Source organism: Primulina tabacum, chromosome 1 (genome assembly GCF_025594145.1).
Source record: "Primulina tabacum isolate GXHZ01 chromosome 1, ASM2559414v2, whole genome shotgun sequence".
In the NCBI taxonomy this organism is placed as follows: Eukaryota; Viridiplantae; Streptophyta; class Magnoliopsida; order Lamiales; family Gesneriaceae; genus Primulina; species Primulina tabacum.
Window position 1 is genome coordinate 8496721 of NC_134550.1, and position 21820 is coordinate 8518540.

Here is a 21820-nt window from a genome sequence, read left to right on the forward strand (position 1 = left end):
CGACATCTCGACGATGGATTGAAATGTGAATATCTGACTGAAAAAAATCCCATGGCTTTGTGGAAGGGATTAAAAGAAAGATTCGAACAAATGAATTTAGTGAGAAATCATCAGGCACGACCCACTGGTTCAACGGCATTTCCTGAAGTAAATGTCGTAAGCAAAAATGAATTTAAATCTGGAAACCAAAATCAAAGTTATAAACAAGATTTTGGTCGAGGACGAAATCGAGGTCGTGGTCGTGGATGTGGACGTGGAAGTGGTCGTGGTCGTGGTCGTGGACGCGGCCGTGGTTTTGAAAATAATCGAGATAGTTACTTTTATAACTCATCTCAAAAGAACGTCCCAAACCATCCACAGAAAAGGCATCATGAAAATATGAGTGTTAATGAGAATCACTCAAAAAGATATGAAAGTTCTTGTTTCAGATGTGGTACTCCAGGACATTGGTCCCGTATTTGTCGAGCCCCTAAGCATCTTTGTAAACTTTATAAAGAATCATTAAAGGGGAAAGAAAAGGAGACCAACTTCACTGAACAAAGTGAACCTTTAAGTGATTCAACTCATTTTGATGCTGGAGATTTTCTGATTGATTTCTCAGACAATGATCAATTTGCTGGTGGAATAAATATATAAAATATTTTATGTATCCATATGATAATGTTTTATTGTGTGCTATATTTTTGCATTTTATTGTCAGTAATTTTATTTCATTGCATATATTTTTTGAAGTTGAAATATGGAAAATACTATGAGCAAAGCTGAAGTTTGCATACCCGATAGTGGTACAACGCACACTATCCTCCGAGATAAAAGATATTTCTTGGAACTAAAACCAACAAAAACAAGGGTGAATACAATATCAGGTCCTGTAGACTTGATTAAAGGATGTGGTAAAGCACAATTTTTGTTACCTAATGGTACAAAATTTTTGATCAATGATGTTTTGTATTCACCACAATCGAAAAGAAATTTGTTGAGTTTTAATGATATATATTCCCATGGGTATGATACTCAAACAATGAATGAAGGGAATGAGAAATATATGTGTCTTATCACATATAAATCAGGAATGAAATATGTGATTGAAAAACTACCAATGCTCCCTACTGGATTGCATTATATACATATAAATCTCATTGAATCAAACATGGTAGTTGATAATTCTTCGATATTAACCAATTGGCATGATCGATTGGGACATCCTGGTTCAACAATGATGCGAAGAATTATAGAAAATACACATGGTCATCCACTGAAAGACCAGAAGATCTTTCAGAATAATAAGTTTCAATGTAAAGCATGTTCTCTTGGAAAACTTATTATAAGACCATCACCAGTCAAAATTCAAACTGAATCACCAATGTTTCTTGAACGTATTCAGGGTGATATTTGTGGACCAATCCATCCACCATGTGGACCATTCAGATACTTTATGGTATTGATTGATGCCTCCAGCAGATGGTCACATGTATGTTTATTATCAACTCGAAATGTTGCATTTGCAAGATTACCTGCTCAAATAATAAAATTGAGGAATCAATTTCCCGATTATACAATCAAGAAAATTAGACTTGATAATGCTGGTGAATTTACTTCCCAAACTTTCAATGATTATTGTATGTCTATGGGAATCATTGTTGAGCATCCTGTTGCTCATGTACATACACAAAATGGATTGGCTGAATCATTGATTAAACGTCTGCAAATGATTGCTAGACCAATGATTATGAAAACAAAGCTCCCTATTTCTATATGGGGACATGCAATTTTACACGCTGCTTCATTAATTCGCATCAGACCAAGTGCATATCATAAATACTCCCCATTGCAGCTTGCATTTGGTAAAGAACCAGACATTTCTCATCTGAGAATTTTTGGATGTATGGTGTATGTGCCTATTGCACCACCGCAACGAAAGAAAATGGGACCTCAAAGAAAGGTTGGAATTTATATCGGTTATGATAGTCCATCAATCATTCGATATATTGAACCTCAGACAGGCGACGTGTTCACAGCACGTTTTGCTGATTGTCATTTTAATGAGGAAATCTTCCCAATGTTAGGGGGAGAACAGAAACATACCGAAAAAGAAATTACATGGTATGTATCATCATTGTTACATCTGGATCCAAGAACAAAACAATGTGAAAAAGATGTACAACAAATTGTACACTTGCAAAGAATAGCAAATCAAATACCAGATGCATTTGCAGACACAAAAGGGGTAACTAAATCATATATACATGCTGCAAATGCCCCTGCTCGAATTGAAATTCCAAAGAAACAAATGGAAGATACTCATGATGTCATTAAACGCCTGAAGCGTGGAAGGCCAGTCGGTTCCAAGGATAAAAATCCTCGAAAAAGAAAATTCATAGAGAAACACGATGATCACAAAATAAAGAATGACGTTTCTGAAGAAACACATGATGATCACAAAATAGAGAATGGTGTTCCTGAAGAAACACATGATGATGAAAATGTTCTGTCAGAACCACAAACTGACGAGAATCATGAAATCTCTATCAATTATATTAATACTGGAAAAATATGGAACCGAAAAGATATAGATGAAATTGATGATATATTTTCTTATAATGTGGCAATCGACATCATAAATGATAACGAAGATCATGAACCAAAATCTTTTGGTGAATGTAAAAATCGGCAGGATTGGATAAAATGGAAAGATGCCATCCAGGTTGAATTAAATTCGCTAAATAAACGTAATGTTTTTGGACCTATAGTCCTTACACCTGAAGGTGTAAAACCTGTTGGATACAAATGGGTTTTTATTCGAAAGCGAAATGAGAAAAATGAAATAGTAAGATATAAAGCTCGACTTGTTGCACAAGGTTTTTCTCAAAGGCCTGGAATTGATTATGAAGAAACGTATTCTCCTGTGATGGATGCAATTACGTTTCGGTATTTGATTAGCTTGGCGGTATCTGAAAATTTAGAAATGCGTCTTATGGATGTTGTTACAGCTTACTTATATGGATCACTTGATAGTAATATATATATGAAAATCCCTGAAGGATTTAAGATGCCTGAAGCACAAAGTTCAAAACCCAGGGAATGTTATTCTGTGAAATTACAAAGATCATTATATGGGTTAAAGCAATCAGGTCGAATGTGGTATAATCGACTAAGTGATCACTTGATGAAAAAGGGATATGTAAATAATTCAATATGCCCTTGTGTTTTCATTAAGAAAACAACATCCGGATGCGTAATTATTGCTGTATATGTTGATGATTTAAACATCATTGGAACGAATAAAGAAATTCAAGAAGTTGTGTCATACTTGAAGGAAGAATTTGAAATGAAGGATCTTGGAAAAACCAAGTATTGTCTGGGTTTACAAATTGAACAAAAAGAATGTGGAATGTTTGTTCACCAGACAAATTATACAGAAAAGATCCTTAAACGTTTTAATATGGATAAAGCAAATCCTTTAAGTACTCCAATGGTTGTTAGATCATTAAACATAGAAAAGGATCCATTCCGTCCATGTGAAGATGATGAAGATATTCTTGGTCCAGAAGTACCATATCTAAGTGCCATCGGTGCCCTTATGTACCTTACAAATTGTACAAGGCCTGATATATCTTTTGCCGTGAATCTGTTGGCAAGATTTAGCACATATCCAACAAAGAGACACTGGAACGGAATTAAACATATATTCCGTTATCTACGAGGAACGACAGACTTGGGACTTTTGTATTCAAAAGATGCTAATCCAAGTATAATTGGTTATGCTGATGCTGGATACTTATCTGATCCACACAAGTCACGTTCCCAAACTGGATATGTATTTACTCGTGGAGGCACTGCAATATCTTGGCGTTCTCAGAAACAAACGCTCGTAACAACTTCATCAAATCATGCCGAGATTATTGCACTACATGAAGCAAGTCGTGAATGTGTGTGGTTAAAATCAATGACCCAACATATCCAAATTTCATGCGGATTATCATCTGATGAGAAGCCTGTGATACTATATGAAGATAATGCTGCATGTGTTGCTCAAATGAAAGAAGGATACATAAAAAGCGACAGAACTAAACATATTCCTCCTAAGTTCTTCGCATTCACCAAGGAGCTTGAGAAGAATAGATGTATTGATGTTCGTCACATTCAATCAAGTGAAAATTCATCAGATCTCTTCACAAAGGCGCTTCCTACGTCAATATTCAGAAAGCATATATATAATATTGGGATGCGCAATCTACGAAATTTGTGAAGAATTGTTTGTGTCAACATGAGGGGGAGTTTACGTGACTGCACTCTTTTTCCCTTACTATGGTTTTTATCCCAATGGGTTTTTCCTAGTAAGGTTTTTAACGAGGCAGTATAAAAACACGTAATGAAGACAATCATTATGATCATCATCACAAGGGGAGTGTTGAAAAATATATTTAAAATGTGAGTATTGAATATTTGAATGTTGAATATTTGAATGTTGAAAATAAGAGTTGTAAATATTGAAAATTAGTGTGTGATGATGTAGGTAATGATGTATTTTATTTTTGGATTATTTGTAAAGATTTCCTATAAATAGATCTCTCATTTGTGAAGAAAATCACAATTGAGTAGAGAGAAAAATATTATAAAGTGTGTAGTTTGGTAAATTTTGAGAGTTTGAGATTTTTACTTTTTACCATAAATTTTTACTTTTCACAACATATATAAATTTAATTTGAACCACCTGGACTAAAGCCCGAGTACAAGAGGATGTATCTATCGACAATACAAAAAAACAGAAGTGATACGTGTCCTGACTTACAGGATGGCCATTGAGACCCTCGTCCCAATCCTGGGGATATCATGCGTGTTAGATCAATAAAAATTTATATATATTTTAAATTTATTCGTTTCACGATTAAAATATATATATTTTCTAATTTTATATTACTAAATTTTAAAAAAATTATCACAAAATAAAATTTATTGACTCTTATGTATATAATTAATAATAAAATATAATTATTTTATATTAAACATATATCATAGAACAAAATTATTTCAATCTTAAATATTATAAATTAAAATTATGATTTAAGATATTCATTATTCAATATAATAAAAATATAAATAGATTATTTATAATATATATTTATAAAATTGGAGTAGGGTCAATAAAGCCATTCTAAACAGGATCGAGTTGCGCAATTGTCGTTAGGGAAGGCAATTTTCTCCGTGTGTTTGGAGATTTTTCAAATGTTTGAACCAAATCGGAGATGGACATAATAATCTTATCCTAATCCTCGAGCTCACTCTGATATCCTCGATAATAATATCATTATTACAAATAATAATAATGATTTATTCTTATAATGAAAAAAAATCAAATTTATAACATTTAAATCTTGTTCATGATCTAACTTGTCACTTCATTATAATGAGATCTTGTGGGACACTCTCGCGAATCTTTAACTGTGAGACGGGTCAATCCTACATATATTCATAATAAAAAGTAGAGTGGGTCTCATGTGAGACCGTCTCACGGATACTAATCTGTGAGACGGGTCAACCTTACTCATATTCACAATAAAAAGTAATACTCTTAGCATAAAAAATTATACTTTTTCATGGATGACCCAAATAAGAGATCTGTCTCACAAATTCGACCCGTGAGACCGTCTCATACAAGTTTTTGCCTAAAAAGTAATATTCATAGGGTTTATTTCATCATATCCATGTGGGCATTGTCTCCATGATAGGATGGATGACCAAGATTTGCTCATGTATATATAGGACCCACTTTTTTTTTTAAATTGTATGTGTGACAAGATCTTACCCGTTGAAATGAAGTGAGGGTAGTGCCCACATAGGTAGGATCTCATCTACCCTTAGCATAATAAGTAATATTTTTTCATGGATGACCTAAATAAGATATTTGTCTTACAAAATACGACCCGTGAGACCGTCTCAAATGAGTTTTTGCCCATTATAATTAAGCAGTTTCATCTTTTTTATTATCTATTATTAAAATCATGAATTACAAAAGTTTGTATTGTTTAAATAATATTTATACATGTAATTGGATTATTGTATAAATATTATTTTTATGTGAATTTGAAGATTTTTTTGGTTAATTCGAAATATATTTGAAAAAGTGATAGAAATAATGATTTAATTTATGTTAGGTCGGGATGATGATGACAAATCCAACCCATCTTGTTATTATTTTGATATTATTTGATGCGACGATGATTATTAAGATTAAGATTTAATCTCTCAAGTCGGGATGAGAATTTTTTTTTTAATGAATGACAATAAATTTTGAAAGTAAGATTTTTTTTTTACTTCCCAAGCGGTACTTTGTCAGTATCCCTCACACGACATGTGTACGTACATATTAACATTTTTCATATTCAATAATTTTATTGTTAAAACGTTATATATCATATTAAAACTAAAAAGTTTTTTTTATCATAACTAATTATGTTAGGGGTAATGTGATCATTAAATTTATAAGCATAGGGCAAAGTAATATGTAATTTTAAAATATGAGTATTTTTTTATAAAAAAATATATCACACACAAAAACTGGTTATCTATATATATATAAAAGTAGAGTTTTTGCCAAAATAAGAAAGTTTCCGCCAAAATTACTTACCAAAAAAGGAAATAAAACATTTAATGAATATTGACATATGTCTAGTGCAATAAATGATCACTTCAATTATTGTTTGCATTGATTAAATTAATTCATTTAATTCAATTTTGAATTTAATTAATTTTTATATTAATTCAAATATAATTTATGTATTATATGTTTTTTTATATTTTTTACTCAAATTGAAACTAAACTCTATTTAAAACGTAAATTATATTAAAATTTTTGCATTGATTATATCAATCAATTTAATTAAAAACTGTATAATTAAATGTAAAATACAAATGATTGCGATATTCTGTATCACTCATGAGGTAAATCATTCAAAAATACATTGTGCTATTTTAAGTAATTTCCTGTCCAAATTACTTACTGAAAAAATACAATATTTAATTAGTTTATTTAATTTTCTAAAAATAAAATTGGTTGATTGCTAAAAGTTATCACTACAACAAAGTTTTCAAATGAACATTAATTTACTTTTTAATAATCATAAATTTTTTTATCTCAAATGCATATTATTTTGAAATTACCTTAATTTGAAAGAATTAATACGTTGTAGTTTTCTTCCAAAATCATATGTTTATTGTAGATATTGAATTGTCTTCTTAAAAATTCAAATAAGAGAGCACGCAAAAATTTAAAGAGATAGATTCAAAAGAGTTTCAAATGGACATTAAATTACTCTCAATAAACATGTATATTACCCTCAATAATCAGAAATATTTGACACCCAATGCATGCAATTCGATATTTTCATAATTTGAAAGAGTTAATGTACGGTATAATTCTGTCAAAAGCATCCAATGTATAATTTTTGTCCATTGGAATGTCTTATTTGAATTTTAAATTATAAATAATGTAATATTGCATATTATATTAGAAATCATTTTTATTCTATTTATCTTACTAAATTTATCTACTCCAAAATTGAATTCTGAAATTACTCATCTTTTCAGCACCATGTGGGTTGAATCCTTCCAAGATGTAATGTTATTCTAAAGTTAAATTTGTTCGTTGTTATGAACTACATACATATGGAAACAACGAGAACAACGAGACATTAAGTTTGAAATATGTCTTTCATGATCGAGAAGTAAAAAATATTATTCATTTATTTGTACAAAATTTTAATTATTATGTATTACTAATGTGATAATTTTCTTCTATATTACTAAGTTCATGGATAAATAATAGTATAAAATGTCCCATAATGGAAATGATTAAATCAATTTTAAATAAAGTACGCATCTTATTAGAAGACACCTTATAAAAATTTTATTGACATTGTTTTGAAATACACATAGTAATTGCTAATAAAACAACTTTTCTGATTTATACATAATTTATTTATGATAACATGTTTCGTTTTTCTTTCGGAAAATAGGTTGTTGTATATATTATGAAGAAATTTTGTAGATAAAATCACAATCTATTTAGATAAAGACATTGGTGAAACATTGTTATCATTCAAATGTGTCAAACACGTGCCATGTCACAAAATTGTTTGTGAATTTAGACGAATTACTGAATTTTTTAAAAAATATTTCTCATTAATTTTATTGAATGTGACTTAAAAATATTTTTTTTATCACATGTTAAAAAATAATAATATATAGCTCTTCGAAAATTTAAAAATTAAATATGTATTAAGGTTGGTGGTCGACATCAATACACTAAACACGATAAGCATTATGTCATTATCTTAGGCTGCCATAATCTAAAATTTTGATATATGATAGTGATTATTAGCCAAAAAATTAAGGCAAAAACTCGTGTGAGACGGTCTCACGGGTCATATTTGTGAGACGGATCTCTTATTTGGGTCATCCATGAAAAAGTATTACTTTTTATGCTAAGAGCATTACTTTTTATTGTGAATATGGGTAGGGTTGACCCAAGAAATCAATTAAATATCAAATACCAGATATACCAAAACCAAATCAATTAAATATCACATTCCATTAAATTTTGAAAAAAAAAAAAACAAAGATATAAGTTGCACAATTATAATTATCAAACTTACTCAAACCATGGATAAGACACCACCAAATCACATAAAATACTAGGATGGCGTGAGTTGCACAGTTGTGAAAATTGCAAATCCGAGCAATTTAAAAGTTCTCTTGCTCTTGCTCTGAACCATCGGAAGATCATGAAAGAAAACACACAAAGATTTTGTAGCAGAATCCACTCGAAGAAGATTAGTGCCTCTGAAAAATTCCACCATTTCGATCGTCTCCCAACAGAGCTAATCATCTCAATTTTCGACAGAATCTTGGACGCCAAATGCCTATGCATATGCTGTTCGGTCTCCAAGTATTTTGCCGCGCATGTTCTTCAAACCCGCTATGTTTCAGTGGAAATCCCTTGCACAGTTGGCCGATCTGGTGGGGACGTCCTTGTTTGGCCACAAGGAGTTGAAAATTTTTTAAAGAAACTTTGTTGCGTTGAATCCGCAACCATTAAATTCGCTCTTCACAATCCTAATCCGAGCAGCAACCAGCAGATATTCAAGCCTTTAGTTTGGTGGAAATCTAATGCAACTGGGTTCATCTTAGTTTCCACCCCGAGTCGCGTTGCTTCATCAGATGGTGGCATCAGATTCATCATTGCCGCACGCAGATTTATAGATGGGATCGCAAATCATGTGCGTGATTTCAAGTCGAGGTTTCGTTATGTGCAAGAGCTTCTTGTTCTCCTTCCAAATATAAAAAATATCTCGGCGGTGGACTCTATGAAGAAGGGGAGCATCGTTTTGGAAGAAGTCGTTGCTGGTAAGATGAAAAAGGGGAAGCCATTGGAGGGTCGTGTTGAGTCCTGCGGAAAATCGATGATCATACGCAAGGTGATGTTGCCACTTTCTGGATGTGTAACGAAGAATGTGGCCCATATTTTGAACAGACAAATTGGACGTTGCGATGGTTTTGCGGAGAATTTGTTGGAAGAGAATGACTATCGCCAAGTTGCCATGACCATGACGAAGGATCGCCGCGATTCATCTGCCGTCGGAGGCACCGTTGCAGATGATGTTTCAAAGATGCCAATAGTGTTAATAATGGCACGGCACGATTTCCACACAAAGTTCATAGATACCATTAAGCAATAAGAGTACATAAAAAGAAATGTTATTTAGTATTTACTCAATGTATGTTCACCTTTTATTTCTTGATCATATTTAATTTATTAATTTCATTAATTTATATTTAGTCTCCAAAAAATATTTTTGTATGGTTGTGTTTATATTTATTGCATAATTGAGTATGCCATGCCTCGACTCGATCATTAAATTTTTATCTATTTCAATGATCGTATTTTTGAGACGGATTTTTTATTTGAGCCACCCATGAAAAATGTTACTTTATATGCTAAGAGTATTAATTTTTAATGTGAATATCGGTAGGGTTGACCCGTCTCACATATAAAGATTCGTGAGACCGTCTCACAAAAGACCTACTCTTTCAACAATAGTGAAATTATGGATTTCTAGTTCAACATGTGTGTGACGAGTTAAGATGATTCTGTCTGAGGAGGTTAAAATAGATTTTTAAAATAATTGATATTAAAATTTTTAAAATATAATAACACTTTTATCTACAAAATTATAGTATGGTTGACATTTTATTAAAAACTATAGATAATTATGACTATATATCTCAAATATTTTAAAATCGTACATTGATTATATTTTCCGTCTTTTATTTCAAAATCCTTTAATCAATGTTAGTAAATTCCTCAGTAGTCTCATAAATTCCTAAAATAAGTTTTCTGAACTTTAACAACTCAAAATATTATAGTTAAATATTTCATATTTTTAATTAAATATAGAAAAATATACAAACGAATTTTTAAAAACATTATTCATTAAAAAATATCATGTTATAAATTAAATAATGTCAAAAGGTAAATTTGTATATTTCAAAAGGTATATGCAGAAAGATAACAATTTCACACAAATCTGCAATTGATTGTTACTGAAATAGTATGATTATTTTTAGAACCGCTCATTTTTCAGCTTAGACGAAACCTTTCCTTTGAAGCTCGAAGTGATGAATTAAGGTGGTTTGGGCTGGGAGAGACTTCTCCCCTGCGCTGAAGTTAGGATTGGTTTTTAAAATTTTATAATTATAATAATTGGAAAATAACAAAAAAAAAGGCCAAAAATTTATTTTTGGAATTAAAATAGACTGAATCTCAACATTTTAACTAGAGTAAATATATGACACCAGATCTTAAAAATTAACGAGAACCAATTCGAAACAATGAAAAATAGAGTCTAAATTGGACACGTGATATAAAATGAGAAGTTAAATTGAGAATTATCCTAGTATAATCATTACGATAATAAAATTTTGTTGGTTTTGTCCCAACGAATAAATAAATTTCGGAAATCTAATACATTCATGATGCTTGTTTACTTCAATTAAGATACAATCTTAAGTCCACATTTTAGAGGAAGAACAAAAATAACAATTTCTTAATGGAATTTAAAACAACAATCCGTGTGCAACAATGGATTCCAAGATCCTTGTGTGTGTAAAGTGTTCGTGTTTGGATAACAGCTTGATACCATTAGTCGTGTGTCTGTAGCATCCAATGTCCAGAAACTAGGTAGATTCTTTATAAATCTTTTCCTTGAGTTCATGCAATCATTGAAATAAGAATTTGGTACTCAAATTTAGTTGGATCCTGAACGGATTAGTACCTAAGAGACCCACACTTGAATTAGTCTAACTAGCTTACTTGTGTGTTTATCCAAAAAAGTGTAAGCTTGTGCATGAACCGATGAAGTTGTGTGATGTGTTCTCTCTCTCACCAAATATTTTTTAGACCGCTCATACTTTTCATTCAGTCTGTATCTATTTTGAAATGGTCTATAGTTGTGGTAACGGCTAGACTGTCGATGATTAAATATGGAGTGGATGGTGGTTGATGGATTGGTGGTTGGTGGCTGTCATAAAGACAGCCACAATACGCGTGACGTGTTTTGTAATATTTGTGAAGTGTTTTGTTCTCTTGTATTAAGAGAGTGTATGTTTTCTCTTTTGAAACATAGTGAGTAGTTGTATACCATAAAATATTTTAATGAAATTCTTTTCATCTTGCTCATGGTTTTTAACCTAATAATTTTTACGGGGTTTTCACGTAAATCTCGGTGTACAATTTATTTTTTATTTTCATATTTATTATCTCAAGTTGCCGCAACTGGGACCAACATAGACTTCCCATTCACAGAATAAAGTGCGGTTGGACTTAGTTTCTCGCGACACCAGTTCCAGCCATTGTAACTGGCTTGACTTTGTCTGTTTTTTAGCCATGTCCCATTGGACTTAGGAACTCTCTGTTCCAATATAACTTAAACCACTGTGCTTGCCCTTGTTTTCAAGATTTACATTCTCGCCGCTTATATGGTCAGCAGATTTTCTGCTGGAAGCGTCTTTGTTGGCTGTTGGGATTGGAGTTGTGGCAGATAGAGCTTTAGTTGGCTATGAATTGGATGCTCTTCTTCTGTCCTATTTTCATCTCAAACTCATAGGCTTTAATATCAACAAACAAGTCGTGCAACTCGAGTTTATTGAGATCCTTGGATTCCTTCATACCAAGCCTCTTTACATCACATTCTCTTGGAAATGCTCTCATAACATTCGAAACAACTTGTGATTACAATATTCTTTACCAAGATATGCTAGTTCGATAACAATATTAATAAGTCGTTCATCAAACTCATTAAGATCTCGATGAGATTCATTTTAGCATTGTCAAATTTCTAGATTGCAATGCTTAGCTTGTTCTCCATGGTTTGATATTTGCTTTCGCAAAGTTGAGTTAGCTTATCTCATATTTCTTTAGCTGTTGTACATGTATTTATCTTACTGAACATATTCTCGTCTAGAGTTTTGTACATAATGTTTTTGGTCATATTGTCAAGGTTGACTTTATTTTTATCATCAATCGTACATTCAGACTGTTGCTTTCTACCATATTGGAGCACCATAAGATATCGCTACTGCTGTATTAGCTTTCAAGATCTTCATTGGATCGTCAATGATGATATACCACATGTCATCATCTTGAACTGCTAAATGTCCTTGCATATGTATTTTCCAATCATCGTAGTCTTCTCGGAAAACATTGGAATCTTGTTAAAAGATATCATTTCAAAATATAGTTATCAGAGTTCGAGAAAAACACTCTATGTTACCACTTGTTGGGATCATAATAGAGTTTAAAATTAGATGAATAAACTCATTTAAGATTTTCGGAACTTTGAACCGTTCTTAACAGTTTTTAGGGTGTTAAAAAATATTCTCGAACGACTAGTTTTGTTGGACCACTAAAAAGTAAAAAATGCGAAAACGGTCTGGCTTGACTAGTTATTAACAAGAAACAACGTGAAAATAATATGAAAGAATAAAAAGTGCATAATGAAATGAGGCATATATTTTTATGGATATTCGCAGATAACATTCCTACGTCATCTTTTTTTCCACATGAGGAAGGGTATTACTAAAATTTTGGTTTTACAACGTCTGTAACAACCCATTTCAGCTATGACTTACCACTGCTAAGCTGAAATTCTTAGTGATCACTTTACAAGATGTGAATGTTTAAGAACCTTCGATTCATCAGAAAACAAAACAAAATAACCCAATGGTCAGCTTGACGGCTTGAGTTAGTAATGTAGCACATAATGATCCTTAGAGATCTGATATATTCTGATAGCTGTGTGCTTAAATGAATAGCTTGAAATTGAAAGCTTGAGTGTGCTCAAAGTTCTTGGAAATATGCATGCTTAGATCATCATCAAATAGTTAGATGGTTTAGTAATATTATTCTCTTTGAAATACATACATATAGTTGAAGAGCTTCAACAGCCGGATTTGTTTTTCAACTATCATATATACTGTTACCCAACAGAATGTCGTACTTATCATTAAATGTCCATTTAATGTTCATTGTGCTTTTGCACTTTAAGCTCCTTGCTTTTCAAAAATCTGAAAGACCATGTCTGAAATACACATAAACATTCAAGAGTTGGTAGGATGCTATGTAATCAATTAAATATGGCACTTGTTGAACGGCTTGACTTGCAGTATCTTTTTTGAAATTACTCAAGTCTGAATAGTTGCGGTGTAGTTGGAATTTCAACAGTTTGAACACATGTATAGTTTGACAGATGATTTTTTGCTACTTCAGATAATTTACTGTGGGGCCCTTAGCTCATAATCGTTATTACAAGGCAATCTGATTAGGGGTTAATTATTTACAGCGAAAAACGAGTTCAAATTTTCTTTACAATGAGCCCAAAATATCTCTTCTATAATTTGAATACTAAAAATAGTATTTCATTCCATATCATAAAACTCGCCCACACGTAATCAAAACCAATCATATACAAACAACTCATATCCTCGGGACATGCCCCGGTATATAGATACATATACATATATACTAGGAACAAGACATAAACATAAAACCTCAGCCCAAGCTGTGGCTCCCTCCAGAAGTACCCTCTCCGGTCTCCTGATATCCTGGAGTACCTGCCATTGTCCACACACAAAGACAACAACAGCCCCCCTTGGGGGTGAGCAAAGCTCCGTATGGAACAACCAATCATATATACCACAGATATCTAAAAAATGATATATGGTATGCAATGCATGTATATCGTGGAGGTATCAGGTCAAATGCTCATCCACTGAGCACATGTCAGAATCAATCGAATCGCTATCAAATCAATACTCGAGCTGGCACACCGGCCTCAATAAGGGATACTCGTATGATAGCGTCGACAAAACGCCATCAAATCCCAAATCTCATATCCAATCATCGGGGCCACAAATGTCTATACTTTACGGCTCATATAATACCAACATAGCAATTATGTTCACAAACCCCATAATCCAATCAAATCATATCAGGGTATACAAGGATCATAGCTCAACGTGCATGTCATGTATCGATGTATGTTAACAAAACATTTATTTTATACATCGATATCTCAATCTCAAATGCCATGTATGCCACATCAATCAACAAATAAGGCATATAGACATGTATTCTCATTCCAATCAATCAAATCAATCCGACATATATCATATAATACAGATACCTCCGGTCGCAACATACCTCAATTCTTCGTTTCCAGTTGATGTAGCCTGAAGATATCAGTATAATACTTTATCTACATCAATAACATACTCATTTCAATCAATAACATAATCCAAAATCATTAATATGAGTTTCAAATATCATTTGAAACTTCAAAAATTCATATCAAATCAAAATCATAACATAATTCAATTCCGATTTCAAATACGAATTTTTTTTCGGTTATTCTACCGCATATATTTATCAGAATTAATAATAACTGACAAATAAAATTCCCCAATATCAATCCAATGACTAAAATTCCCTAATTATAATAAATTAGGAATAATTCAAAATAACATCACCATAATCATCTCTTCTTCGTTAAAATCACAAACTAGTCAACAATCTTCAATTTCTGTATGATTTCACAATTTATCGGATTTATTCCAAAAATTGAAGAATTTCAAACATCACCAAAACTATGAAATTTATACCTCAAATCAAAGACCTCGTGTCAACGATTCTAGATCTGAAGTCGGTTCGTCGATTGGATAAACCGATAAGTCGCACGATCGAAAAGAAAAAAAATTAATATTTTCTCTAACCTCGCCTCACCGCTCTTTCGAAAGAGGTATCCTGTGACGAAATTGAATTTCAATTCAATCCGTTTCAATGTTTACGTTTTTAATTTTTTTTAATATTATATTATATTATATTAATAAAATAATATAATATAATATAATATATACTATTTAAAATTTTATCGCCGGTATACGTCTTTGGACCAGTCAAACGATCCAATTTTCTAAAACTCAAAACATTAAACTTGTATATCTTTGAGCTTTCTACTTTATATTCAAATCTCAAATCATTTGGACTTCATATGACCAAGAAATATCATATTTCTTCTTAAAAATTAATTCATTATTTTTCAACTTATTTACGAAAATGCCATCAATGCTATTTTATTTTCGGGGTCTCACATTTCTCCCCAACTTAAAAGATTTCGTCCTCGAAATTTCAAACATCTCTATATACATAACATTGGCAAACAGATATATGTCACCAGTTATAGTACATATCAAAACTAAAATCAGTAAACGGATCAGAATATATCGAATACAATGGAACAGATGTCATAGAATCAAACAAATGCGGATACGAATCTCGCATCTTGCTCTCCAATTCCCACGTTGATTCTTCAACACCATGTCGTGTCCATTGCACTCGTACTAGAGGAATCGATTTATTTCTCAATATCTTTTCTTTTCGATCCATAATACGAACAAGTTGTTCGACATAGGAAAGAGAAGGATCCAGTTCAATCTCATCAGGTGCAAGCACATGCGATGGATCTGGTTCATATTTCCTCAGCATAGAAACATGAAACACATCATGAATAGCAGATAGAGCTGGTGACAATGCCAATCGATACACAAGATCACCAACTCGATCGAGAATTTCGTATGGACCAACATATCGAGGAGATAACTTCCCTTGCATGCCAAATCGAACAGTGCCTCTAAAGGGAGATATTTTCAAAAACACTCTGTCACCTTTCTGGAATTCCAAGGGTCGTCTTCGTTTATTCGCACAACTCGTTTGACGATCCTGAGCAGCTTTCATCCGCTGCCGTATCAACTGAACCTTATCATTCATTTCCTGTATCATTTCAGGTCCAGTCAATTGTCTCTCACCAATCTCATCCCAGAATAACGGTGATCTACATCGTCTCCCATATAGAGCTTCAAATGGTGACATACCGATACTCGTCTGAAAGCTATTATTATAAGAAAATTCAACCAATGGTAAGGCATCTTGCCATCCCATTCTGAAGTCCATCACAACAGCACGCAACATATCATCTAACGTTTGAATCGTACGCTCAGTCTGGCCATCAGTTTGAGGATGATAAGCAGTACTCATAGCCAAACGCGTACCCATCGCTTCTTGGAAACTACCCCAGAATTTAGAAGCAAATCTAGGATCACGATCAGATACAATTGAGACTGGCACACCATGCAGTCTCACTACATTGAGCCACCAAATGTGGCGCCCCAAACCTCGCCACGTAATCATACAACATGTGACGTCATATGCATAAAAATTTTCTTTTCGACGACGTAATAATATAATGCATATACGATAAAATAGTGCAATCACCACACTATCTACGTCAGTGTAGCAGAAACAGTATAATAAATACACACATACAAGTCAAATAAGACAATAAGCTATACTGTCTCTATCTACTATCAACTACAGGACTGTTTGACTAGACACACCTAGTCCTTCACCACTATCATGTCTCACGCATAGTCCTGTGACCTGTCCAACAGAAACAGCCTCCAAAGGGTGAGCATACACAACAATCATCGTCGTAATACATAACAGTTATATTAACAACAACATAAGATATAACTGAAATGATAACAGAAATACCCCCTTTGCCGTTTCTGGACAATCAGCCATCAACAACCTCAACAATATCACACTGCAACAATAACATCGACGATACGTCACACCCCAACTCCGGCGACAGCAATATCGTCGAACGAACAACAACATCGACGATACGTCGCACCCCAACACCGGCGACAGCAATATCGTCGAACGAATAACATCAACGATACGTCGCACCCCAACTCCGGCGACAGCAATATCGTTGAACGAACAACATCAACGTGACAACATCAACGAGACGTCTCCCAACAACGATAGTCAACAATAATAAACAACAACAAATATAATATCAAATCACCCAATTCCGGTGATTTATCATCGTTCAACGCAATAGTATTCATCAATACTAAACAATAACAAAATATGCTCGTACGTCAACACGTACCTGATAATCGAGTATATAAATAATCTGGCTATTTCTTTGATCCTGAGGCTTGTGATGTATCTAAATAATTCAACAACAATATCAGATCATTGTTATCGTATCAACAGAATCATAACAGCCTCAACATATAACATCAATTAGCCCAACAACAATTAATTCAACAAAATATAAAACTCGATTATAATTTCGTATTGTTCAACAATTTAATATTCTGATGTATTTAATTCACAATACTACCATCAAATACACCCTAATTAATTAACTTCAAATAATAGGCTATTTTACAACATCCGTCAAATTATGAAAACTTTATATCAACGTGTAGCCTATACTTCGTAGACTCCGAATATATAATCAGAATTAATAACAACTGACAAACAACTCTTCAATCTCAACCCAACGATTAAAAATCCCTAATTAAAACAAATTATGAATAATTCATAATAAAACCACTATAATCTTCTCTACTTCGTTAAAATCATACACTACTCAACAATCTTCAATTTCAGTATGATTTCACAATTTATCGGATTTATTTCAGAAATCGACGAATTTCAAACATCACCAAAACTATAAAATTTATACCTCAAATCGAAGACCTCGTGTCAACGATTCCAGAATTGAAGTCGGTTCGTCGATTGAATAAACCGATAAGTCGCACGATCGAAAAAAAAAATTAATATTTTCTCTAACCTCGCCTCACCGCTCCGTCGAAAGAGGTATACTCTGACGAAATTGAATTTCAATTCAATCCGTTTCAATGTTTACGTTTTTAATTTTTTTTTTAATATTATATTATATTAATAAAATAATATAATATATACTATTTAAAATTTTATCGCCGATGTACGTCTTTGGACCAGTCAAACGATTCAATTTTCAAAACTCAAAACATGGAACTTCTATATCTTTGAGTTTTCTACTTTATATCCAAATCTCAAATCATTTGGACTTCATATGACCAAGATATATCATATTTTCTTCTTAAAAATTAATTCATTATTTTTCAACTTATTTACGAAAATGCCATCAATGCTATTCTATTTTCGGGGATCTCATATTTACTACTTGACTTTCTTACGAAAAACGATTGAACTTATGATGTTCTTGTCTGAATGACTTGAAATAATCCAGCAGTCTGAAAACTTGAAATTACAAATAAAATACGGATAAATCTGAAATAGTTCGATGTTATTAGTTGTCGATCACGGAAATTTTGGGTATTAGAAATATTGAAACAGATAATTTTTCTAAAGAGACATACATAAAAATACGGTCCATTTGGTATCATAAATTAATAATAAAAACATAACCATTAAACTTTAGTAAAATATGATTATTTTTATTTTTTTCATGAAATTTAATTATATTGTTGTTCTGTTTGTACGTTAAATTATGTTTTATTAGTCAATAGTCAATACAATGAATATTATTAAATCAATAAAAATAATGAATATAATTTACTTATTTTTATAAATATATATGTACAATGAATTTTTTTTATATTTATTCAAAGAATATAATGCATCCATTAATGTAAAACAGTGACTTTTTATGTAATTCAATTTATGTTTATTGAAATAAAAAATTCTTTAAAATAAAAAAATTATTGATTTATCGATTAAGTAATATATCTCTAAACTAATAAAATTTCATGATATCAATATATTAATTTATAGAAGTTTTACTGTATTGTAATAACTCCTAAAATCTCAAAAAATTGTTCCATTTAATTTTCCCGAATCAAACAACCAAACTAAGAATATAATTATAATTATAACAAGCAAATTATACAAATGTACTTGGCGTCAATCAAAATAATAATAACGATGTATCAATAAAAATATCTTGAAGAAACCATTTATTAATTAACTTTATATATTTTGAGCAAGATTATATATCGAAATAACGACTTATTTCTCGTGCTTGTCTTTGGGGCACCAAATGCGACTTTCATTACACAACCCTAATCCAATAAACATTACAAGCTTTACACTCTGATGAGTCCACAAGCTCGTACAATTTATCGACCGTGTTCGACGTTTTGGCTTTGTTTTTCGACATCTTTTCCTGAAGATTGATACTCGAAATAACAAGACAATATAAACTCTACGTCAAATAAAGTTTGACTTACCGTCCAATAATAAATAATAATAAAAGTATCTTATTCAATCGATATGAGACAACTAATGTATCTTTCTTCCGAAGATCAATACCATACATGGTGACAAAATTAGAAAGAACAAAAGATTTTTTACTGATATTTTATTAGTTTCATTTATTTCCGTTATATCAAAATACATATTTAATCTTTTCTAAAAAAATAATGGTTTTAATTATCATAGATAGATTCTCACCCTACAAACTCATCACTTCGAAAGTTGTCAGAAATTGTTATTGTAACGAGCAAACAGTAACACAAATTTTACACCATTAAACATTTTTAATTTCACATTCAATTTTTTTTTAAAAAAAATTATGATTATAATAAAAAAGTGGGTCTCATGTGAGATCATCTCACGGATCCTAATCTGTGAGACGGGTCAACCCTATCGATATTCACAATAAAAAGTAATACTCTTAGAATAAAAAGTAATAATTTTTCATGGATGACCTAAATAAATATCCGTCTCATAAATACGACCCGTGAGACCGTCCCACACAAATTTTTGTCAGTAATAAAATTATGAATGCTCCATGAACCTTAGCTTCCATTCAAGAATCATATAATAAAGTTTCCCAACACAAAGCGCACTATATATATATATATATATATATATATATATAAACAAAATTGACAAAAGTCCATTAAAAAGTCCAAGTTATTATTCAAATCAAACATTAGGTAAGCCTAATTTCAAACGAAATGGTGCTGTTACACATGCCAAAATGATTTAGTTGGAAAGATACTAATCCACTCATCCTAAAGACCTATATATACATATACATATACACAAAATATTCAATCAACTTATCATATTCAGATTCAAAATGGCAGAAAAACAAACCTCCAAGACTCAGAGGAAAAGAGATAGGCAGTCCATTTCTGTCCCATTCTTGTGGGAAGAGAGACCGGGGACACCGAAGAGAGATTGGAAACCAACTCCTCGACCAATTAAGCCCATCGAAGTGCCCGTTAAGCTCGTTGTATCCGTCCCCTTCGGTTGGGAAGAGAAGCCAGGGACACCACTCCAGCTGCTTCTACCTCCACCCCCTGCAAGCTACAACTTGGATCATGATGGTGCCGACTATCAAGGGGTTGATGACCTACATGATTCTGATCAAATGGATGTCTCGTCTGACTCGGAGCTCGAAACGTGTAGTTTTGAAACGGAAGAGTCCTTCAGCTCAGCTCCTACTCTTCTGGCCAATTGCCTGATACCAACCGTGGAACTCACTCACGCTGTTCCTGTTGAAAAAATACCGCTTCCACGAAAAGTCGTCGAATGCCCCGGTTCGCCGGTTTCTGACACGGGAAGTACTGCTAGCAGCTATGAAACAGGATCCACAAGCTTGGTCGGGGCTTCTTTCTTGGAGTGGCTGTTTCCTCTACTGGTCCCAAGTTCAAATTCAGCCAACAAGGCGAAAACACCCGAAAACGATCCTCTGCACGCTGCGGATGCACGGTACACAGAGTTAACATGTGAAAGAAACAGCAGCCAGGCTAGAAGACCACTGCTGACACTCGGAGAGATGATAGTGATGAGCCGAAGAAGAAGCTACCAAAGGAAAGTAGCAAACATGCGTAAACAGACATCTATGGTAACCACATGTTCCTTCCTTTTTCTTAGTAAAACGTCCACAAAAACAACATAGATACAAATGACATTTATTTAACGATGATTGGAATTTCAATTCAAAATTACGTTTGACCAAAAGTCATCTCCGGATTTAATTCGGGTGTCGTTTTGAGGATAAAGTCAGATTTTTACCTTAATTTGATTTTTGGACCTTGTTTTGGATGGCAGGACTTTATGAAGAGGAACTCTTTTGGATGTGGAATCTTTGGCATCGATGTATTGCAAAAGAAGTGGAAAAAGCACTTGCAACTAAAGCTAATGTAGATAAACAAATGACAGGCAAATTGAGAAGTTCTGTTTTACTCTATAGTAAAGTTTGTGTGGTGTTGGATTGTAATATTCTCGCTAATGTATTTATTTCATCGAACCCAATGAGAAATTAAGCAAAACCAAAAAAGAAATGAGTATGTCTCTTATGAGACCGTATCACGAATTTTTATCCGTGAGACA

The 21820-nt window shown here is 32.5% G+C and overlaps 1 protein-coding gene and 1 long non-coding RNA gene across 2 annotated transcripts; one reads left to right on the top strand and one right to left on the bottom strand.

The window, feature by feature from the left end:
- Positions 1 to 14004: 14004 nt before the first annotated feature.
- Positions 14005 to 15331, bottom strand: LOC142517673 (uncharacterized). Its single transcript, XR_012813357.1, has 3 exons — positions 15217 to 15331; positions 14759 to 14813; positions 14005 to 14169 (listed from the first exon to the last, which is right to left on the bottom strand). It is a non-coding gene; the product is annotated as an uncharacterized LOC142517673 (long non-coding RNA).
- A 5170-nt stretch (positions 15332 to 20501) lies between these two features.
- Positions 20502 to 21766, top strand: LOC142517677 (uncharacterized). The gene is made up of 2 exons (XM_075620054.1): positions 20502 to 21332; positions 21539 to 21766. Exons 1-2 carry the CDS (start codon positions 20562 to 20564, stop codon positions 21632 to 21634), a joined length of 867 nt encoding a protein of 288 aa, XP_075476169.1. The 5' UTR covers positions 20502 to 20561; the 3' UTR covers positions 21635 to 21766.
- The last annotated feature ends 54 nt before the right edge of the window (positions 21767 to 21820 follow it).